The sequence below is a fragment of the Porites lutea genome, chromosome 6 (assembly GCF_958299795.1).
Source record: "Porites lutea chromosome 6, jaPorLute2.1, whole genome shotgun sequence".
NCBI lineage: Eukaryota > Metazoa > Cnidaria > Anthozoa > Scleractinia > Poritidae > Porites > Porites lutea.
The window spans coordinates 23,203,143-23,225,902 of NC_133206.1; the positions used below are offsets into that span (position 1 = coordinate 23,203,143).

At 39.5% G+C, this 22,760-nt stretch overlaps 4 protein-coding genes and 1 pseudogene across 5 annotated transcripts in view; 3 read left to right on the forward strand and 2 right to left on the reverse strand.

Moving 5' to 3' along the window:
• LOC140940293 (potassium voltage-gated channel protein Shal-like) overlaps positions 1 to 22,760 on the forward strand; it is a 399,369-nt gene that overhangs the window by 205,552 nt on the left and 171,057 nt on the right. The gene's annotated exons all lie outside the window — the stretch shown is intronic.
• Positions 1 to 22,760, reverse strand: part of LOC140940297 (apoptosis regulator BAX-like) — a 276,596-nt gene that overhangs the window by 160,464 nt on the left and 93,372 nt on the right. The window lies entirely within an intron of this gene.
• LOC140942046 (uncharacterized) lies at positions 3,483 to 5,556 on the forward strand (annotated as a pseudogene).
• LOC140942047 (melanocyte-stimulating hormone receptor-like) lies at positions 12,550 to 13,476 on the reverse strand. The gene has a single exon (XM_073391036.1). The coding sequence runs from the start codon at positions 13,474 to 13,476 to the stop codon at positions 12,550 to 12,552; it is 927 nt and encodes a 308-aa protein (XP_073247137.1).
• LOC140941738 (cyclic GMP-AMP synthase-like receptor 1) lies at positions 17,864 to 21,369 on the forward strand. The gene is made up of 4 exons (XM_073390751.1): positions 17,864 to 18,268; positions 19,253 to 19,391; positions 20,570 to 20,742; positions 21,058 to 21,369. The coding sequence occupies exons 1-4, from the start codon at positions 17,896 to 17,898 to the stop codon at positions 21,342 to 21,344; spliced, it is 972 nt and encodes a 323-aa protein (XP_073246852.1). The 5' UTR covers positions 17,864 to 17,895; the 3' UTR covers positions 21,345 to 21,369.

Below are 22,760 nucleotides of genomic sequence, written 5' to 3' on the forward strand. Positions count from 1 at the left end.
CAATTATATATTGTTCCCGTTAAGTTTCGATTTGGACGAAATCTGGATTTTTTGGCGTTACTTTTATTGCCGTTGGCTGGAGGAATAAAAGATGGGAAGCGCTTTAATGCCGATTGAAGGCTTATTTCTTCTACTAGCTTCCATACAAGCTCAGATAATTGTGAAAGGAATACGCAGAAATGAAACAGCAACAATAAAGAGTGTAAGAAAGAAACCATTGAGACATTGATGTGACTGAGGAGAACTTGTGGAGGGGAACCTCGTGAAGCAGAGTGTTTTGCAACGACTCGTTAATAAACTTTTAAATGAACCTAGCTACGGCCGACAAAATCAAACAAACAGGCAATACATGTTAAGAAAAACTGGTGCCATGAAATCATAATATAATCTTTGACTAGCTTTTGCTATGATTCATAGCGTTGACATTGCAACGACATCTTGTAGAGTCAATTTTTTTTTATTTATTTATTTATTCCTCCAATTCCTAGCTGATACATAGTTATGTAAATATAACTGAGAAAAATAATATAGTAACAGATAAAGATTTACAAAGGAAAAAACGCGTAAAATAGAAATTACAACACTTAAATTGAATTACATTGTATATTGGAAGGAGAGGAGAGGGGCACATCTAGATAAACTAATATTGTGCCCCTTAAAGTTATGTGTAACTAGGGTATCTAAAAGATAGTAATGCTGCGGCACATTCTGTTTATACTGGCATTCGTTAGGCAGTGAGACTTAAAAGAATCAAAAATGACATTGAATGTCCTATTTACATGTTGGAAAGTACTAGAGTAATTACTATCAGTCTATAGAAAAAACTCGTGGGAACGTTGTTTAGAAAATGATCAAGTGGTTATCAACTCTGGTTTTCCCACAGTAAATTGTAGGAAATAATAGAAATTGAGATTGTTTATCCATATATTTAATATACGGTGCACGGTGCACGATATTTCCTCTGGAAACACAATGCTTTTCTTGCTGTTTGTTGCACTTTATTAAGTAACAGTTATTTAGCGATATATTTATAGAAAACAACAACACAAAAAACGGAAAAAAAAAAGAAAGTGGGAATAAATAATTCGGTAGGACTCGAACCCGGCTACACCACAGAGGCTGATTAAGTAAGCCTTGGGAAAAGTGTTTCATTTTATTCCTTTTCTATGAAACTTCCGCCGGCAAGATGATCGCCAGCCGCATTAACCGAGCTATTAACAGTGAAAAACAATGTAAACGCATATTCCATGGCAATGAATGAATGAAAGAACATAATTATACTTTTCAAAACGCCGATACACGTCCTGGTCTGCAAAGTAGGACACAAAACATATGTTTTGTTATCTCGATTTCCGCTGTTATTTTGAAGCGAATGGTCAAAATCACATCCATTTTCGGCTCATACAGTTTCTTAAGAATAGCACTGCATGACATTTTCTCACTTTCACATCACCTTCTAGCAACCTGGAATTTGTTTATCCCCCGTGTTGCGGAGTCGAAGAGCAAATGCTCATCTTCTCGTCAGGTTCAACACCTGGACGAGTCAAAGGCTCTTGAATTGAAATCCACTCCCCAAGTTAACCATCGTACTCATCTGAAAGACTCCTGCGTGTCTTAAAATTTGGTAAGACCTCGAACCGTGCTGTAAAACTGAGCAGCGAACTATGCACTACTTCCCCGTGTTTTTATTTGAGTTGTTCGTGGCGCAATGCACTCTGGTTAAATGCAATGCATTGTGGTAAAAAGTGTGGTTAAATGCAATGCATTGTGGTAAAAAGTGATGAATTCGAGAATTCGTCGCCCCTTATATATTTCCTTTAAATCCTGATTATGTTGCTGCTCGCTCCCCTCGGTCGCTCCGCAGCAACAAAGGACTTAAGATTATTAATAAAAAAGTAAAGAAAAAATGACAAATAGCTCAGAAAGTTATAAAAGAGATATTGATTCATTAGTATTGAGCCAGGTACCAGCGTAAAAGTGCTTTTTTAAACATTTTTTTTAGATGGTTTGTCTCTAATGGATTGCGGAATAACGTTCCAAAAGAAACTTCCAATAATGCTGGGGCAAAATCTCCTAAGATTAGTTCGAAATAAAGGTATCGCAACTTGATTGGATGATGCACTGCGGGTACTGTAATTATGTAGTTCAGATACTAATGAAACAGGTATATTAGGAAACTTTTCATGGTGCACAGGACGAAATAACGTGTTTCCGTATTTTGTAAACTCGACGGAAACGGGAAGTTGCTTATATCCGTCACGTTTCCGCCCTGCGGAAACATGGTGATCTAGTTTTCCATGGACGGGACGCGTTTCCGTCATGTTTCCGCGTCGGAAACGAACGTTCATGTTTCCCCCACATTTCTGTCATCACATTTCCGTTCTTTCTTGTTTCCGTTACGTTTCAGGTGACGAATTTTTTTACGGATTCTTGAAATTTCGTCCTGTGGTGGAAATAATCATAAAAAAGCCTACATGTGTTCGGTTTAACAATATCAGGAAATTTCAGAAGGCCTAAGGATGTGTAGTGTGGAGTCAATATGACAGTTCTATTGTCTTTTGATTAATAAAGATAAATCAATACATATAGGTCTGAATAAACTGTAGATTAGGCCGATATCCGGCCGTATGATTGTCAACAGCGACTAAAGGTTCAAAAAGTTCACCTAAAAGTTTTACACTAAGTACAGCACAGCTTCCTTAGCTTTCCTATAACATGGAACTTTATCACATCACAGAGTTAAGTGGACACCCTCTACTGATTAAGCGGACACTCGGAAGGGCCCTCAAGGCGTCCGCTTTTTCTGCTTAATCATAGTAGAATAAGAAAACACGTAAACATAGACACCAAAAGTTGCCTAAAGGAAGAAAGGTTTATTTATACTGGGCAGCATGCAAAAGGACAGCATAAAAAGAAGAAAGTAAATGTTGCTGCCTGGTAATCTGCATAAGATAAGATAAGATATTAAAGATCTCGATATAATTGATAAAAAGGCCTTCACTTTAGCGTGACGCAAGTATTACAGCTTTTTTGTTATGACCCCAGTATGAAGTCTCTTATCCGGCGACTGTTTAGCATGAAGACTAGACAGAATAGTAAATGTCAACTGATGCGTAAGATACTTCACGTCAAGTTTGCGTAGCAGGCTTCAGTTAGGTTTTTGGCGCGCGGGCGTCCTCGAAGTTTTTCCCTTCGTCCCACTAAAAAAAACCGGCGCCCGCTACGCAATGTTTCCTTGAAAATGGTCAGGTTGAGAGCTTTCGTAGCAGAGTACGAAACTTGATAGAGCAATGACCTGACACGACATTAACGGTATTAATCTAGATTATTTACAGCAAATGGGACCATTGTAAAGTAAACATCGCAAACAACTTTAGACATGAACCAATCACAAAGTGTTTCACTTGATTAACAGGAAATTAATTATGAGATCTGTTTTCACTGACTTACACAATTAACTGTAAAACCAAAGACCCTAACACTATAGTTAGCGAAGCATTGGAAGCATTAACTTTTGTTTACACGTTTTCATCAGGCTAGCTGAATTAACAACTGCCACTTTGCGTATGTTCTTATGATTAGGAATGGGAGGAAGAAACAGATCATTGCTTATCATAAATAAGTCCAGCGAGGCTCATCTCAAACTCAAGCTCTATGTCTCCTGTGATCCAGTCTGCTTCATGCCACACACAACAAAGGAAATCAAGCCAAATGATATGTTATTTTACACCAGCGAGTGGGGGTGCAAGCTCGAGTTAGCTGCAGTGTTTAAAGATAAAAAGCAACCAAAAAAGCTTCTCTTAAAACCGCAGCAGTGGGTTGGAAGAAAATATGTAAGGATCACGGAATCTCTAGACGTAATTGAGGATGATCTTGCTAATTATCCAGAAGAAGAAAAAAAGGGCCGCCAAAAAATGAACAGAGATAATGAGCTAGAATTTACTGATGGGAAACGCAATTTTTACAGCATCTTAGGGCTAGATATGGGCGAAGTTCGTGCCATGTCGAAAGATGAACAGGATGAAGAAATAGCGACGGCCTTCCTTAGGCAAATACAAATATGGCACTCTAATTTCAATGAAGATGGGGATGATGAAATTGCCCATGAAGTGATGATGGCGTACGATGTTTTACAGGATCGGGAGAAGCGCACGGTACAACAATTTGGCTGACTATGACAAGGGGTGGCTGTCGGGGAAACGATTCAAAGCTGTGTTTTGGCCTGAGTGCGAGACAGTCGCTCAACGACTAACATGGTTGAAAAGAATGGGTCTGCTTGCTTTATCAGCCGGGCTTACAATTGGAGGCATCGTATCGGTCGTTCTTACCGCTGGTTTCTCATCTCCTTTGTTACTATGCGCTGTCGCAGGAGGATTGAACTCGTTACGCCAGACTGTTCGCAAGGAAGCAGTCGTAGATGGGTGTGATGTTGAAAAATGGCTTATGTCAACAGGGGTTGGATATCTTCTTGCTTTCCTTCCCGGTGGAGCAGCCATTGCAACAGCTGTCTTGCAGACTGCAGCGATCTCAGTGGCTGAGCTGACTGCAATTAGAATGGCCATTTCTGCTGGATGTGCAATTGTATCTTCTCTTGGCACCGATGCGAAAAAAAGATTCATTGATGGAGATAAAATTACAGTGAAGCAGGCTCTCGGTCATGCAGCTTGTCAATGTGCTGCAGCTGTGACAGCAACGCTTGCAGGTGGAGCTGTTGCTAAAGCTATGCTTAAACATAGCCCAGACACTACGCCATCAACAGCTGATCTCGAGAGTTTAATTCAAGAAACTGGTGAAAGAGCTTCGTCACATCCTGCCAAACTTCAGCAAGCTGTTGGCGAAGTTGGAGTCAAGAGTTCTACTATGCCCACAAATCTGACGGGAGCTGTTAACGAAATTGTTATTCATGATCCGTCCGTAACTGAACAAGCAAAGCGTCTGTTCCAGCGCATTCCAGCACCATTGACCGAGGCAGTTACGAGAGCTGCGATTGAGAAAGTTGGCGAGTTTGCTGAGAAGCACTCAAACGATTCTCAATTTCCAGACAAAGTTACCTCTCTTCCAGATCAAGTTGCGATTCAAACGGCTGTCGAGGTTTTAGTTGCTTCGAAAAAGATAAGCTCTGAAGACAACAATCTAGTTGGCTTAGAGAAATCCGAAAAATTGGTTGAAACACATGGCATTTTTAAACGCCAAAAGAAAACAAAACAGGAAGTATTGAGGTACAGATCCAACGGTTGGTGGTATAACGGATTATCCAAAATGGTTGTGAGCTACTTTCTAAATGGCAGCAGACGCGTAAAAGAGGTGAGAGGAAATTACAAGCAGATTAAAATCCCTCCCCTTGCAAAGAGTATTGAAGTGTATTTCGAGATATGGCGGCCTTCCTGGGGTGTTGTTCTCAAGTATGATCGCTTCAAAAGATGCTGGTGTAAGGAGCCACACGTATTCCGCCACGCAACACCAGTAACTCGTACTTTTACCATCGACGGTACCCTGTGGAGGGAAGCGGTGGTAAGAGTAACAGACGAACATCACAACGAAACAAAAGAATTATAGCGAGATTACTCCATCTAAAGCCTGCTCCGCCCGTTTTCAGCTCAGTAAAAGGCAGGACTATAAACTTTACAAACGTTACAATAATCCTATTATCCTGGTATTGAGGATCAGGACTTGAAATGAACGTAAACTCAACTTAACGAAAAACATCACGATAACAGTTTCGAGACAAAATGGGGAAGGGCAGTATGACGGCCTGAGCATGACAGATGGCTGAGAAAGCGCTTTTTCTCTTAGAAAAGAAAGGAATGGCGAATATTATTCGTGATTTAATGATAGCAAAAATAAGGAACCTACTAGAAATAACTAGATAGAGAGTTTCTCTTTTAGCTTCTTTTTGTGCTTGTCGTTAAAACAGCAAATGCTTAGAAAAGTTATTATATTTAAAAGCCTTCTTTTACTCTGTTGGTATTACGAAGTTTCGTGAAATTCCAGGGAAAAAAGCAAACACAAAAACCAGAATATGTATAAATTTTGCCAAGTGGTTACTAGTGCTGATCAGTATTAGTTGTAGTGATTACTGACTACATACAAAAGTGAAAACAGATTTAAAGGTCAAAGATGAAATCACCTTGTTTCCCGGAAGAATTCGAAAAAATCATTAGGCAATTTTTATGATGCATGCAATCTCAACACTTCCTTAAATAAGGATATTATGGTTGAGAAAGCCTTCACCAGAGAAGCTTCGAACTATTAGAAAAGGAGAGGCTTACGATTACATTGTTAATCATTTCTACTCCATCCCTATGTGGACATATATATGATGATCCTCCAGTTAGTAAAAATACAGCTCAATCTTCAAATCAATCTCCCTTCATCAATTAGTCAAGTGAAATCTCTTAGCCTGAGGGGTTTAAGGTTTAGCTGAGTTTCGGAGCCCCACACCCTTTCCCCGGATCCGCCAATGTCAAAATAATTTGGCGAAGTAATAACGCCGGTTCTGCAGGCTAATTGATCACTCCAGAAATACCATAACATACCATAATGCTCTTTGTTGGTCACCCCAAAATTTTGCATAAGCATTGTCTTCAGTTTCTCTTGGGAGTTAAAATGGCCCCAAGAAAAATTTTGGGGTGACAAACAAAGAGCTATGGTATGTTATGGTGTTTTCTGGAGTGGTCAATTGCATATGGCCAACGTTCTATGAAAGGTACCTGCTTCTGGTGGATCTTCCTAAAAATTTGTTCGTAAGGAGACAATAAAGGCTGACTTTACAGCCAGGCTGTGTTTTAGTGATGGATATTATCGTCCTGTCCATATATTTTTTTTAAGCAAAACAGACGTACATTACACGGAAAAACTGTGAGACAATTGTTAACTAAAATGGGTCAGCAGTTAAGATCAATCACATATGTTGACTCATCAATTTCCTATTGTAGATCCTAGGGGAGGGCACCTCCATAATAAAAGGTACAAGAATGCTCGTCTTTCTTGATAAGAGCGTAATTGTAGAGTTTTGGATAGGTGTTCAGAACGGAAGGCAAATATTTGTACTCTTTTAATATAGAAAAATGTAGAAGACAGACAATTCAGCTTCACACACTACGGCTTTAAGTTATCTTGAAAATTACTTGATTTTGAGAAGTTTCAATTTTATGTCATTCATATGTTCGGTACTATTCAACATTACTCGGATGGGAAAAAAACCCGCGGTGTACACTTTGTCTTCATTTGAATAATCATATATAGGCCAACCTGCATGAACTCCATGAAATGGGAAGTAAGGTCAAATCAACAATTGCTTCATTAGATAATAACAAAAAAAAGATAACAGAAATCCCATTGACGTCTTACCTAACACGTTTATTGTAAAATATCTCTGGAGAAGCACCGACCATGATCCAACGTGTAACGGGGGATTTCACTGATTCCTAACCATCCATCATTTTGTCAGGGAAATCCCAACGTCTGTCCCAGGCGCCCCTTTGATTTACGAGGCACAAGGCTGGAGCCAGCCAAAGGATGGCTCTGAGTAATATCGCCGAGCTAATATTCGACAGTTAAGTTCAGCTCGGCACATGTTACTGAGCATGTGCATTGACAATTGCAGTACTAGTGCCACCGATGGCAATTAAGAATTCACAAATAAACAACTTTTTATGTATTAGAGAGAGTAATTTCGCAATAAAGCATTGCAAAGATTTGTAGTTATAATATTTGGCATAAATACCACGACTGATATTTCGACATTGTTATACGTAATTTGAGACAATTTTGAAATATCACAAGTGGTACTTATGCCAAATACCACGTACAATTCATGCTATTATTTGTAATACTACTACCCACAAAAGGTTTGTAACTTTCGCATGTAGGTTTTCAAATTAAGCTGAAATACCACTGATCTAAGGCAATCAAACTACAGACGTTTCTCATGTAGTAGTATAAATAGGAGAAGGAGGAGAAAGTGCATTGAGAGAGTCTTATCACTTGCCGTTGACTTGTCTTATTATGAACTACAATTTTAAAAATAGTCGCCTTAATGAACTGTACGACTGACGGGGGGCCTTATTTTTTTCAAGTTTATCTCGAAAGTTAAAATTGTTGGTTTTCACATGACGTCACTAAAATTCAAACCACAAAACTATCGATCCTACTGAGATTTTACTTTTATGGTGTACTAGAGCAGCTGAAAACTAATTTTCAAACAAATTTTCGCTTCAAAAGGGTTCTTGGTTTTGTAATAGAGTACGCTTGAATTTCTAAGCTTTTGCGTGACGTAGCATTTACATGACGACCGAGAGAGCTGTCATTTAGGTTAAAAAAGTGACTTTTTTCGAGGAATTCTTCCATCTTAACAGTTCAAGTATAAGAAAACGTATTGCTTTAATGTTTATGAGTTCCTCTAGGAGTAAATTCACGCTTTTGTGGCAAAACTCGGTAACAGATGTTTCTGTTGGTGTCCGTCCGCCACGTTGGAGCTCATCCGGATGAGCTCCAGCATGGCGTCTCCATACAAAGCTCTATAAATTTGGGTAACAAATTTCCTCGGATATCTCCTATACGAATTTCCTTCGACCCAAATCTTGGCGAAGGTCTTTTTATATTTACCTCCTTTCATTCAGTCCAGATTCTGGACTTTATCTGTCGAATGGTTTTGATTTTTATTTTGATGTATTTTGAATGGCGTGACACTGGAAAACCAGCAATATGATTAACAGTGCTCAGGGATGAAGAGCGACTAGGATAAGCGCATTGCCCAAAAATGCGGTAATAGACAATAAACTATTTAATACTGAGAGAAAGATTAGCTCGCTATCTACTTTCCCAATAAATTCTGCAGAGCAGTACATTTCTGTGATCCTCTTCTGGTTTCCTCCTGTTATTGAATTGGCAGCTGCCTTAACTCCCACTGCACGCCCAGTACGTTCAAGTTTGTAATGAAAACTAGCATAATCTATTTCTTCTTTTGTGATGACCAAGATGCAGGTAACTTCCTTGTCTACAACCTGTTAGTGTACACAAAACTAAACAGTTGACTACTGAGTTCTGTGACAGACAGCAATCTAAAACTGCGTGGGACTTAATGTGTGATCTTTTAGCGAATAATTGTACGATCCGCAAAAAAAAGGTTCCCGTAGTTACAGAAACACAACCGAAAAAAATTGACTCCAAGGCTAAAAATAGACAGTCTCTCTCCCCAGGAATTCACATTTTTTCAGTTTCTATCGTGATTATTTCAACTGGCTTACTTTGTCAAATGCAGGCGAACTTTTTTGGAGCTGAATTTCTATCAACCATATCCAAGTTCATGAAGAGAATGAATTTTGCCATTGCTTGTTTAGTAATACGACTTCAAAAAAACATGAAATTAGGCATTTTCACGGGTAGTAGAGCAGTTGACGGCAGAGAAATGTACAAAAAGGGGTGATGCACGTGCAAAGGTGTTGTTTTGCCTTGTCAAGCTATTGCTTATTTGACTTTCTCGTCGTCGCCGCATCTTAAGCTTCCTATTATTTACAGTACATTGTGATGAGTCAGAAACAAAAAATTCTCGGGGCAAATTGAATTGCTCTTGCTGATAGCATAGCAAACATTTTTTTCGACTCATTGGTAGTTCCTTCGTTTGTGGTTAGGAAAGTAGAAAATAAAAGTTTCCCTTGCACGCACAAGCTTGTATGGTGAACGAACCGGGCATGTGAAGCAGGACAATAGCCGTCGTGTACGAACTCATGAAAAGAACTCAGGAGAAACTGCTCGCCTATTGGGCACAATAATACAAAGCATTTTTTGTGCCCAATCAGGAACCAGCACCCGCTTGAATTTTTGGAAATAGTTCGGTGAGAGTCAATACCCAGGGGCTCTTTCGCCTGTCCTTGAAAACTTTCGTCCCGCCCTTTCCCCCGACCCGACTGACTGCCCCTGGGTCTCCGAGGATGTATCCAGTCACGCGTCCATGACCGGAATCAGTTTCAGAGGTTTCAGCTGAATGTGAATTCAAAGTGAGTGAGTCTTCTTAAAATCAATGTAATGGCCGAAGTAAGTTCACCAACGAGAGAGATTTGCAACTTGCTAAGCTTGTCTACACAGAAGTGAGTGATGACTGACTGCCCTCCTCGGCAAGAGAAAACAGCAAGCGAAGACTTTGTAATGAGCCGTTGCTCATCCAATCCCACGCTTTCTTTGATCCAGTGAAGAAAGCCAACGAAGGTGAAGGCGGGCATAAGGTTCGCAACAAGGATCTAGTAATTCCTCTTGTGCTTGGATGGCACTGGGACAGTTCCAGCAAGCCGAGAACGTAACCGGCAGTTTCGATGAAACGGCAGGCTACAGAAGTTGTAGATTTCCTCCGGAGCTATGTTCCATGTGGTCACTTAGAGTAACTAACTTTCCGCAGCACGCGCGTAGACGTAGTGGTTGACTGACAATAACGTCTACCGCAGACAGTGTACGATATAGGGATTTACTGCGATGCACTATGCTGTGAAGTCATGAAACGAACTGCTAAGTGCCAACACAAATAAGCTGAAATCGGCAAATTCCTTGTGCCACACGGCAAAACCGAAGCATTTAGAAGCAGACTCGGTAACTGGATCATAGACTCCCTGTGTGACAACTGAATACAAGTCGGACGACTAGACGCAGACACATAGTGGTCAGAGACCTTTTCCTGAGGTACCGTTCTGTGACGAAGAGGCTGAAACGCGTATAATTGTTCTCCATGTTCGGCATGCGCGCAGGAATGAAGGTGTGATGCACTCTGATACACTGACACTGAGACTGATGTCTTTGTCCTAGTGCTTGCTCATCGCCAAAACTTGACTTTGAAAATGTGCTACATGAAAATGGGAAGAGGCGCGAACATTATATGCAACTCGACCCAGGCGATGTTAACCACTCCCTCATGAGGAGCCCTTATAAGTGTAAAGTCGAACACAGGCTGTGATAACATCTCTGCCTTCTTTGGTAAAGGGAAGTGGAAAGCAGTCCGGCTTCTTCAACCAATGGAGGGTACGTCCGAGGTATGGCGAGTATCGCAGGAAAGAGCGATCAGTATCCAATGAGAACTTTAAATTCACGGTAAGGAACGAAGCACCCGTGTGTGAACTGTGCGGAAAGAACTGGCATGGTACCCCGCTACGAGATTTATCCCCAGCTTTTTAAGGCTGGAAGGTCAAGCTGGAGAATCTGCCGCCGTGCGAGTCATCTCTTTGACTTACAGGAGCGATTATCAAGCCTCAATGTGAAGAAGAACTATCTTTCTGCTCCCCTCGTTTCACGTTCCCATAGAGTAGTTGCAACTCATGCGTATGAACCTTTCTTCAGCTTATGATGTTAGAGCAGAAAATGTAGTACATGTGAATCTATCTATGTTTAGGTTAAATTTTCCAAACGCGAATTTCAGCAGTCAAGAATGGTGTTATGCGAATGATGTCAATTATGGGATCACAGTGCTTTTGTTCTAAAACAAGCTCTAGTTCTGTTCCAAGCTATTAATAACTCTCCAGACCAATCGCTGACGGCAACCCCGAACAGTTAAGTTCAGCTCGGCACATGTTAATGAGCATGCGCATTGACAATTGCAGTACTGCCACCTGTGCCAATTAAGAATTCACAAATAAACTACTTTGTATGTATTAGAGAGAGTAGTTTCGCAATTGCAAAGTTTTGGCTCAGTAAAATATACCGAAAGTTTGACTCAGTGTACACAGGATTAAATTTCGCACTACTATTTTAAAAAGCAATAATTTTACTAATAAATGCTTCCCTTGAGACAAAATTTTTGTGAAACGATGAATGTTGTGAATGTCATTGATATTATCGCTTCATCTTCATCTCCCCTGGTATATTACGAACCAATTTACTGACCAGCTGCCAGCAGTTGGCTTGCTAACTCGATTGGTTAGAGCACTGCACGGGTATTGCAGAGATCAGGGTTCGAATCCCGGCAAAGCCTGAATTCTGCTGGCTTTCTTTTCTCACCTGCATAAGTTGTGTCTTTTACTGCGATAATCTCCTTGCATTTATTCGGCATATTTTTTTATGTTACAAATCATCAGTATCATATGTGTGCAGTAAATTATAATTAGCATCTATAATTTGCTTGGTGTCAAGACTTATAAGTTGACGGAGCGGAGACGCATCACTAAAGAGATGAATAGTGCAGAAAAAAAATGAGAAAATATATATATTGGTGAGATAAACCTAAAAAACGTTGCTAAGATAATGACAAACATTTGAGTAACTTTAATTTCTGCTCTTATCGTAGAAGGGGATTGTCATATTGCATTCTCTTATGGTTCTCGAAAAGAAGCTACATATTAAACGATAAATACACGGTAAAAAATAGTGTGTACTACACATATTGTACTCTGAAGTATTAAAGATTGATATTTTAGACGAAAAAAACAAAAATGTTCCAATAATGACTGTCTAGTACCTTTGAATAGCTGTTAACGATCTTATTAATACTCTATACAATTAAGACAAGCATTGCATGGCATGGCATGGAATTCATTGACAAAACGAACAGCTCGAAAAATATCAAACCCGCTAACAAGTCAGGCAATGTTTTCTGATGATGTCTTTGACGGTTTGCCTTACTTCTCTGATCTTCCAGCAGTAAAGCAGTGGGTTTAATGTTGACTTAAAGAATACTAGGGTAGCCGCAAATTGCCTGGCAAGGTAAATCGATGAAGGTAACTCTCTTGGAGGCGTTAAAGCTACCGTTATACCATAGGGCAAATAACAAACAACCAGTGTCACCTGCACCCACAATGCTGTGGACACTGCATTTCTGAATCGAGATATGTTCAGTGGAATTTCTTGGCTTATCTTTCCCAAGTCCCTTACTTGGTTTTGGTTACGATGTAAAGTGCAGAAAATTTTCGTGTAAGACAAAATTGAGGTAACTAGAGACAGAGATATACCAGTGTAGATAAACCAAGGCACCACCACTGGATTCAAAAAGTAGCTTGATGTTGCGGCGATACAAAAAACCCAAACAACGATGGTAGTTAAATATGTTCTTCGCAAAGTTACAACTTGCCTGTATTTCAACATCAGCAAAAGCGCGAGAAGTCTGTCCACGCTTATTGCCGTCGATGTCAACAGGGACACAGAACACAAAATATGAGATGTAATGAAAGCTGTTAATTCTGTATAATAACAGATAGTCCACCCTTCGTTCACCGCAGACATCCAATTGGCAACATCTACAGGCTCCGCAATGATACCAACACAGAGATCAGCTATCGCCAAGTTACGATACAGGAGTTTGGATGGAGGATGAAGCGAAGATTCCTTGTGAAGAGCGACTAGGATAAGCGCGTTGCCCAAAAATGCGGTAAAAGACAATAAACTATTAAATACTGAGAGAAAGATTAGCTCGCTGTCGGCTTCTCCAATAAATTCTGCAGAGCAGTACATTTCTGTGATCCTCTTCTGGTTTCCTTCTGTTGTTGAATTCGCACCTGCCATCACTCCCGCTATGCACTCCCAGTACATTCAAGTTTGTGATGAAAACTAGCATAATCTATTTCTTCTTGTATGATGTCCAAGATGCAAATATTCTGTTTTGTCAATCATACTGAGATTGCTAACTAGCTTGTCATAGGTTTCTGATAACCTCCTTGTCTACAACCTGTTAGTGTACACAAAATTGAACAGCGGAGCTCTGAGTTCCGTAACAGACAGCAAACTGCTGAAACTGCGCAGAACTTTGTTTGCGATCTTTCAGCGAATAATTGTACCATCTGCAAAAAAAGGTTCCCATAGTTAACAACCAGGAGCGCAACAGAAATCGTTTTTTCCTATGTTGACCACGCTGTAAAAACTGTAAATTGCATCACACTTCTGTTTAACCCCCAAGGCGCGAAGCATTGTTTTAATATCGGCAAGTCAACCCCTTTTTTGGTTCCTGAATAGAGTAGAACTGAAAAAATAATTGACACCAGTTCAGTTTATGTCTGTTGTCTTATTGGTGACGAAACTGCGCCATGACATTGTCAAGATGTTGTAACTACTTAAGAGCGATTGTCAATTAAATAATTATAGTCCGATGTGCTATGGTATAGAACACTTTATCAAAAGGCTAGAAGTAAATTTAGCCATTCAATTGTTTAAAAGAAAATTGAAATGTTTTGTTAAACAAAAAATATATTGACTCTACATAGTAGAACATACACTATTATAGCTAAATGATTAACAATATGTCAGGCCATCATATTCAGTACAAATGTGCTGAGCTTCCAGAGATCGCCTACTACTAGATAACGTAATAGACACAAGAAATAGAGAACTAATTACATCACACAAAAAGTTATGGGGCTGTTTAGTATTTCTAGTAAGAAGAGGATGAAAAAAGCCTCCCTTGCAAAAAATCCCCCTGTCAGTGTAATTTGGTGGGGATATATTATTATCGTTATAAAAGGCTCTGATGACTCCACACTAATACTCCTAAAATTGGCTTTGATCTTTTTAGTAAAGTTTACCGATCCCATAATTTCACAAATCTGCATTGCTGTGACTTTACACTTTACTCTGTTAAGTGCAAATAAATGATCAATTGATTGACTGAGTTGACAAAGTCAATTTCTAATTGTCAAGACTGGAAAGCTGAAGTTTCGAGCACTGGCCCTGGGAACGTGAGAAGTGACCTGGCGATTAACACAGAGTTATATTTAGTTAAGTTAAAAAAAAAAAAACTTCCAAAGTAAGTAGCTATATAGTGGCCCAAGAAAATAGCGTGTCAAGGTCTTGAAGAAATAGACTGGCATCATGACTCACTTGAGATTCTGAAGTACCGTAAATCCTGTATTAAGTCCCCCCGCGGGGGCCTATTTATTCCAAGCCCATTTGAGCAGGGGCTTAATAGAGACGGGGGGCTTATTTTATTTAGAAACGACGATGGTATCAGTTCTCCATGAAGAACTAGAATACGAAGTGGAAAAGCTAATGTAGAAGACGTTTTAGCTGCAGCTGAGGATCGGAATCAAATTCGAACTTCCAGTTGGTAAATAAATAATAATAAGGGGGAGGGGAAGGGCGGCTTATTTACTTGCTTCCCCTGAAAATTAGGGGGAGCTTATTAGAGGGAGGGGGCTTATTTGAAAGGGGGGAGTGGGCTTAAAAGAGGATTTACGGTAGTACATATAGAGAACAGTATCAGCAATTAACTTATCATTTTGAAATTGAGGTTAGGATCAATGTCACTGAAAAAAGGGGTCATATAAGGACGGTTCCTTGAGAGATGCCGGAGGTGACATTGAAGACAGGAAGAATTTTTACCAGCAACCTTAATGCACTGATTGCGGCTCAACAGAAATTTCTCAATCCAACGCAGACTATTGATAGCGATGCCATAACAATTAGGCCTGATTAGGAGTCTCTGGTAGGGGACTATGTCAAAAAATTAGGAGAGTCAATCTAGAGTACATGATATGCATCTGTTATGATCCGCTCATCCAGTGAGGACAACTAGATAAGCTGGGAATCAGTAGAGAAGCCTCTCATGAAGCCATGCTGAAGACGATTTTGTGGTTGATCTCTTATAGTATAGACAAGATATACGCCAAGGAGATTGGCCTGTATTTTTTTGTATTTTGGCATAAACTTATCTTTTTTCTTGAATTCAAGACAAGCAAATGACAGACATTTTCCATTCTCTAGGGAGGTTCCACTTTCATTACACTAGAATCGCTTGAAATTATTTTCGTGCACATTTTGAAGGTAAAGTCTTCAGTGCCCGGGATGATATTTTATCAGGGTCCGTCATAATCCCACTGCCAAGGGAAAGGGAGATCTCTCACTTTTCAGTGTAAAACAGGGTGAGATCTGGGCACGAGATAAGGTCCGTCATTGAGTGATGTCTTTCCTCACTCAAGAATTCTAATTGAAAGCTGACCAATGACAGGGGCAGGTGGGGTAAGCTTAAGTATCTTCGAAAGTGAAAACTGGTTAGAAGTGCTTGTTTACAATCTCTGTGTTTTCTTCATAGTTTTTGTTGTAAATGAAAAATGAACCTCGCAACTCATTAGCCAAACTGACCTTATTTTAGAAAAAGCTGTCGGTCGCAACCTAAGTCACTTGGTTCGTTGACATTGCTTCTCGAGGTTGTCCATTTTTCGTGAAATTTCACCGTTATATATATACTACTACATGAGAAATTTCTACAATTTGATTGGCTCAGAGCAGTGGTATTTCTGCTTAACTTGAAATATCTACATGTGAAAATTACAAACCTTTTTCGAGTAGTAGTATAAACAAATAAGAACATGATTTGTACGTGATATTTTCGAGGATGGAAGCGGAAAATTGAATATTGAATATTGACTTTAGCTTAGTTTGAATATTTTAAAATTTACTTTGAATATTTGAAAATTTAATTTGAATATTTGAAAATCTAGTTTGAATGTGAAAAATGCACTTAAATAATGAATCTTTATTTTTCTAGAAAATTCACTCATTCCATATACGAAGATCATGTGAAATATGCTCATAAAATAACCTGAGATAACCATGAATGCAGAAACACGCTACTTTTCTATTGGATTGTGTATAATTTGCATTGATGAAGCACTGTTTTGTCATGTTTTGACACTGTTTATATTTTGTTTTTATGTGTACTCTCACTTTGAAAATTAGTTGGGGATTAGCGCCATCAGACTGGGCCAATGTTTGTAACCAGGTCAAGCCTTTTTTCACCAACGTTTACCACTTGAACAGATAATAGTCTATTGCAATGTGACTAGGAGCATGTTTTGTTTATAATTTGATATTTTTTGAACGACCTCTGCCATTAGGTAGTACTCATTGCAAAGGAATACATTGTGTCTTGGTAGGCTGCAATAACGGAAGTGGCTCTTATAGAAAAACAATGAGTAATGAGGGAGTTCATAATTGAGAATGCCAATGGGGTTAGCGGTTAACTGATATTTGGCCAAAAAAACAGTAGAAATAATGAAAATAAGATAAATATGGAAGCCTGAATATTGATGTTTGAATATTGAATATTGACAGTCTGAATATTAAGTACTAAAAACAAAATATTCCGCTTCCACCCCCGAATACTTGGCATAAATACCACTCGTGATATTTCAAAATTGTCTCAAATTTCACTCGCCTCACGGCTCGCGAGATTACGTGTAACAATTTCAAAATTTTTCCCAAATATATGGTCGGCCATTTGTTTCAAAATTATGACACGATATACGTGCAGTTCCGTTGTCGTGGAGCCAACAACCACCACTACTGTGAGGGCAATGAATAAGAACCACACCTTGCTCGAAATTAACGAGGCCATTGCGGCCATGCTTGATTCAAACTGAAGTTACTTTTCAGCTCCATCTAACATGAAAGGGTTTTTTGCTGACGGTATAATTCGGTGCCTCTTTATACAACGACTTTCTGTGACCCCATATACACATGCTTGTTTGTAAACGCATATATATGGGCTTTTTTTGTGCGCATATATATGCGTGTTTGTAAGAAAACGGTCATATACTTGGGAACAAAAACCCCACAAAGCAGGAAAGAACGCAAGTATACGTGGCAAAAAACCGCATGTATATGGTGTAGCAGGAATGACTGCAAGTATACGTGGGAAAAAACTGCACATATAGCGTGTCATAATTTTGAAACAAATGGCCGACCACACAAATATCACTACAAATCATGCTATTACCTGTACAAACGGCTTTCAGTTCAATACAGTACACTAAACTTTAAAAAGTGTTTGTATCATATAGATCTAATCCCGTTTTCTTGCGGGCCAGGAAGATTGGGAACGAAATTTTATAACCGGAAGTGGAGCCCAAATTTCTCGGAAAAGACGAAGACGCCAAAACCTGTTTCTGATACGGCACAGCAAAAACGAAAAAGTATATCTCCTGGTGGAAGATGAGTAACCCGCGGCCGAATTTAAATAATTTTCTTAATTGGTACACTGAACGTAATGTGAAAACAAGACGAGAAATGAAAACTAAAGCTTTGGAATGCTGGCAGCCAATTGTAAAAGAGATTGTGGACTACGTGAAGAGTACAGATGATCGTTTCGCCTCTCTGCGTACTTTCCCCACCGGGAGCTATTACGAAAGAGCAAAAGCTAAAGAGCCCAACGAGTTTGATTTGATGCTGGTCATGGAGGATTTACCTGTTCGTTACATTGGTTACAGAATCAGAGGAACCAGTTTCATTTTTTACATAAACGGCCTGATCAGTTATATCGGTGACATGAACACTGGAAACAGGGCAACAGATTATACACCATTAGGTGGGTACATCAGGTCTATTCGCTTTTTTCAATTTACCAAATTAATCACGTGTTTTCCATCAACTAGCTTTTCCAATCGTGTCTAGTTAGGCAACGAACAGTTGGGTTAGCGAACACTGCAAGGGCCATATCCGCTAATATCCTCTGTGATTTGTCACATCTTGTTTTAAAACATGGGTGTAAACTACGAAATAAAAAAGCGATAGCGTCTTTTAGTTAAAACTATCATTAAGCCAAATCAGGGATGTCAAGTCACATCGACAAATAGCTTTTACTTTCAGCGAAGCGCTCTTATATATAGAACCGCACCCAATAACAACGTAAACATCCATAGATATATAGTACAAAATTAATATAGCCCCAATTATGGGCCAATTATAGTATGTCGAATGTAAGTCGACCTTGTCACTGTTTTGGAAGCCATCTTGACGGCTAGGTTGAACCTCGTGAGAAATTACGTATACAGTGTTTGTATGATAATGTAATGTCGAATAATATCCGTAAAACGGCTGTTCTGAAAACAATATGAATTGTGAACTAAAGCTAGCTACAAAGCAAAGGATTGTACTAAAAAATCTTGGGGGGGAACCTGTGCTTAAATTTCTCCAGAGGCTTGTTTTAGATTCGTATTTTGTTCAGAACAGCCGTTTAACGGAAATTATTCGACATTAGATTCTCCTAGAAACTCTGTAATTTCTCACGCGGTTGTCAAGATGGATTCCAAAACCGTGACAAGGTCTTTTACCCAGGACACTGATAAAACGTACCTAAACGCGTACCCCCGGCCGTTATAAAAAAAACGATCTTTCCACTTTCTAAGCAACGCGTTTTATACATCGGAATTCCATCGTGTTGTTTTTATCCGGTTAAATTACATTTAAGTCTTTAGTACTTTTAAACTACCAGACAAAATCATAGTTCCAATTAAACCTTGTGACATGTCTTTAAATGAGGTTATGTTCCCTATTTTTTTTCTGTGTTTAGGATTCGTTCGAGTGTCCATCAATAATGAAGCTAACCGTCTTAAGTGGAAGCGTGATAGCTGTCTCACACAGGAAATGTTAAACGCTTCACAAGTTAAAGCAGTCTTAAGAAGGCTTGTAGATCTGGGTTTTAATCCAAGGTAAGCAAACAAGACTCATTTAAACAGAGCCGGACAAGCATTCGCGCATTAAAAAAGTATATTTGGCTCGAGAAAAGCCATGCGCGCGCAGAACGCGTGTTAATTCTCTTTCCTTGTGTGCAATAGTCTCGTACCACTGTAGGCCTCTTCTGGAACTACGCGATTATGCGCGCGTCTCACCGTCCTCCTTTCGGCTACGTTCGCTAATATTAATCTATTAAGCAGTCTCATTAAGCTATCTCAGTTTCCCATAGCTTTAAATAAGAGATAACATAGTAGCCATGGGTCTTTCTCAAAAATGCAATCCGCCTCGTGTTCGAGTATAACCATTAAGAAAAAACGGCAAAACCTTTACGTCAAGAAGGAAAAAAACGAGGATCTTTCCTTTTTTACAGATTGCTAAATTACAGCCTTTTAGTTCATTCTTTCCCTGCTCGCCGCTAGTGCTTTTATTCCTCCGTTTTCGCCTTTTGCTGGGAGTTTATTAGGCTTTTATTTGTTCACTGGAAAAAACTGTTCATCCCACTTTGTTGTGAAAGATACATGTTTTTTGTCGTTTTTCCCTCAGGCCGGCTAGATTAAACCGCCAACAGTTGGTTATCGATTGAAAGATCTATTTCTCTTGCATAAGTTGGGTGTTAAAGTCGTCTACGACAATTAAAAGTTTCGGAGTCGATGCCGAGCAGAATAATGAATAAGGGATTTGAACTGAACTATCAAATGAAAAAAAAAACGAATATTTTGGGTTAAAACATCTCGAATTATAAAACCACACGGTGAAGCAAAGAAAAAAACTCTTTGAACCGTGGTGGGAATTGAACTCACGGCTACTGTGGCTGATCGGACTGAGCCAGATGACCTGATGGGGACAGGTCAGGGGTACCATTATGGTAGTGAATGGCGACAAAAAGGAAATGAATGTTACTTTAAAATGTTGAGCCGAGCAGCACTTGTAACTCAAATGATAGAAGAGAGAGTTAACTTAGCATTTAAATTTAACAGTCACGCATAATCTCACCAATTCCCACTGAGCGTTCGCGGGAGCATAGCGAATGAGGGAGCTCAGCTTGAGATAAGAAATTATTTTAAAAATCTCGGTGCTAGTCAAACCCACGACCTCCGAATTTGACACTGACAATAAAAAGATGAATTCCTTCCCTGCTAATTCCCATCTTCAGATTTGTTGCTGTTAAGTCACATGGTCCAGCAATCACCCTGTACATAACCAACACAAATGATGGCACAAAGTATTCTGTAGACTTGACCTTGGCTATCAAATTCATTGACTGGCCCGATGAGGCTATTGAGTGGATTACAAGGCGACCGGGACCTAGCCTGGGTTTCTCCCGAGGTAAGCATAGTTTACGTAATCTCCTGTAGCAAAAGCCGGTATCCTGGTGAATTCCCTATCATTTTATTGGTGTTGAGTAAACGAGTGCCTTTTTGCTTATATGTTTTCACTTTTTGTTGCTAATGATCCGGTAAATGTAGATAGTCCTCCCTATACATACTCTAAGTTCTACGGAAGTTCGTTGCCTCTCTGAGGATCCCCCCAGATGACCACTGGAATTATCGTTTGAGCTATATGAAGAAACTCATGTTCACAAGGAGAATGCTCGTTTTATCGGTAACAATTGTTATGTTATTTTTTTACTTGGTAATTCAGGTTGGCCTAATTCACTGCTCTTACAAGAAATTCGTGACGGTGGTTGTCATCTTGTTGCAAAACAACCAAAAGGAGACAGCGTTCCTGAAGATGAAAACGGAATTTTCTGGAGATTTTCTTTCTCTGCAGCTGATGAAAAGAAGCTGTTTCTTAGAGGAGGCGACGGTGAAGCCAGCTCTTGCCGCAAACAGATTTTAAGAGCGGATGTCAGTAAATATCGACCAGAGGTCTACAAAAGTGAAAAATCGAAAATTCTCAAAAAAATTCACAAAGTAGCACTAGGTTAGCTATTAACATAAATGTAATTTTTACTTCGATTCGAGAATTATTTTCCACGTACGGGGGGGTTATTGGTTTCGCGGCTCTCGGACCGGGTTTTCCAGGCCCGAGACCATGTGTCACAAAAAAATCGTTTTAAAATTCAAATCCATTGTAATGCGGACAACAAATAACTTATTCAGAAGAGTACTTAATTGCACACATTCTAAGTGGTGATTTACTCAGTTTGAACGAAAGTGTAATATTTTGGAGATTTTTCATTATTTTCAATATTTTGAACGTTTTCGTTCAATGAAAAAATGGCAAATTTCAAAGCCCAAAATCGTCGACTGGTACCTCGATTTCAGTAACGAGTCTTATACCACGTTAAAGAGCGTTATCTCTTCTTTCAAAATCTGTTTTCAAAACTACGGGCAACTTAAAAGAAAATTTTTGAGGCCAAAAAATACTAGTAGTACTTTTCTGAAATTTGAGCTTTCCAGACTCAGCGGGTCGATGCTTAAAACTCAGAAAAATGCAATAGGAAATCAGTTTGAGCAACAGTGATTTAACGTTATCAGCTATCAGAAACCAACACGTGTTTATTGAGCGACCTGATAAAATTTAAAGCCGTTTTCCAATAAGGAAAGCAGAGTTTAGCCATCTTCTGCTACCAAACGCACGAGTGACGTAAGGTTGTCAAAGGGCAAAGCACAATAATAAACTTCAAAAAGCACAACGTTTCTGCGTCCAGGAATTAGACTTTAGCGGACAGAACAATGCCTACGAGTGTATGTTTTTATACCTTAGCATGGGTTTCCTAGATACTGGAAATAAAAAACATCAAGGACAGCATCGGCAAGAGCATGTTCGGCTGCTCTCAAACGACGGAGATTGCGTTACTTTTGACAGATTGACCGCTTACCACCTGTTTTTGGGCTCGCATTTCGACGGAACGCTTGCCTCGAGAGGCGCGCGGCACGGATCTGAACTCTTCTTCACGAGACATTGAGCTGAATTTATCGGAAATATGCCACCACCACCAACAACATTAGCTTTTTTCGGGTATTTGTCGTTTTTTATGCGAAAAGTTCGGGTAAGCAGATTCTCGCAAAAACCATTTGGCTTAAAAAATGTGTTTAAAAGCCCACCCTGGACTTGAAGCAAAAAGTATTTCCTCGAAATAAGCTAAAAATACCCAATTCACGCGGTGAAAAAATGGATGATTATGGAAGGATTATCGCATTCTCGCCTAACCTGAGGGATTTCCCGTGATGGAGGATTAGGGCTAGGAAAAAAGCCCATAACCTGCTCCTGTCGTTGTGAATTTCCTCAAGATCAAAAATTTCAGTAAGAACCGAAAAGAACAGCTTAAAGGAGGTGCACACACCTTGAACTAGCCAGGGAAAAGAGGCTTCTGATTGAGCTAAACTGTCATTGATGCA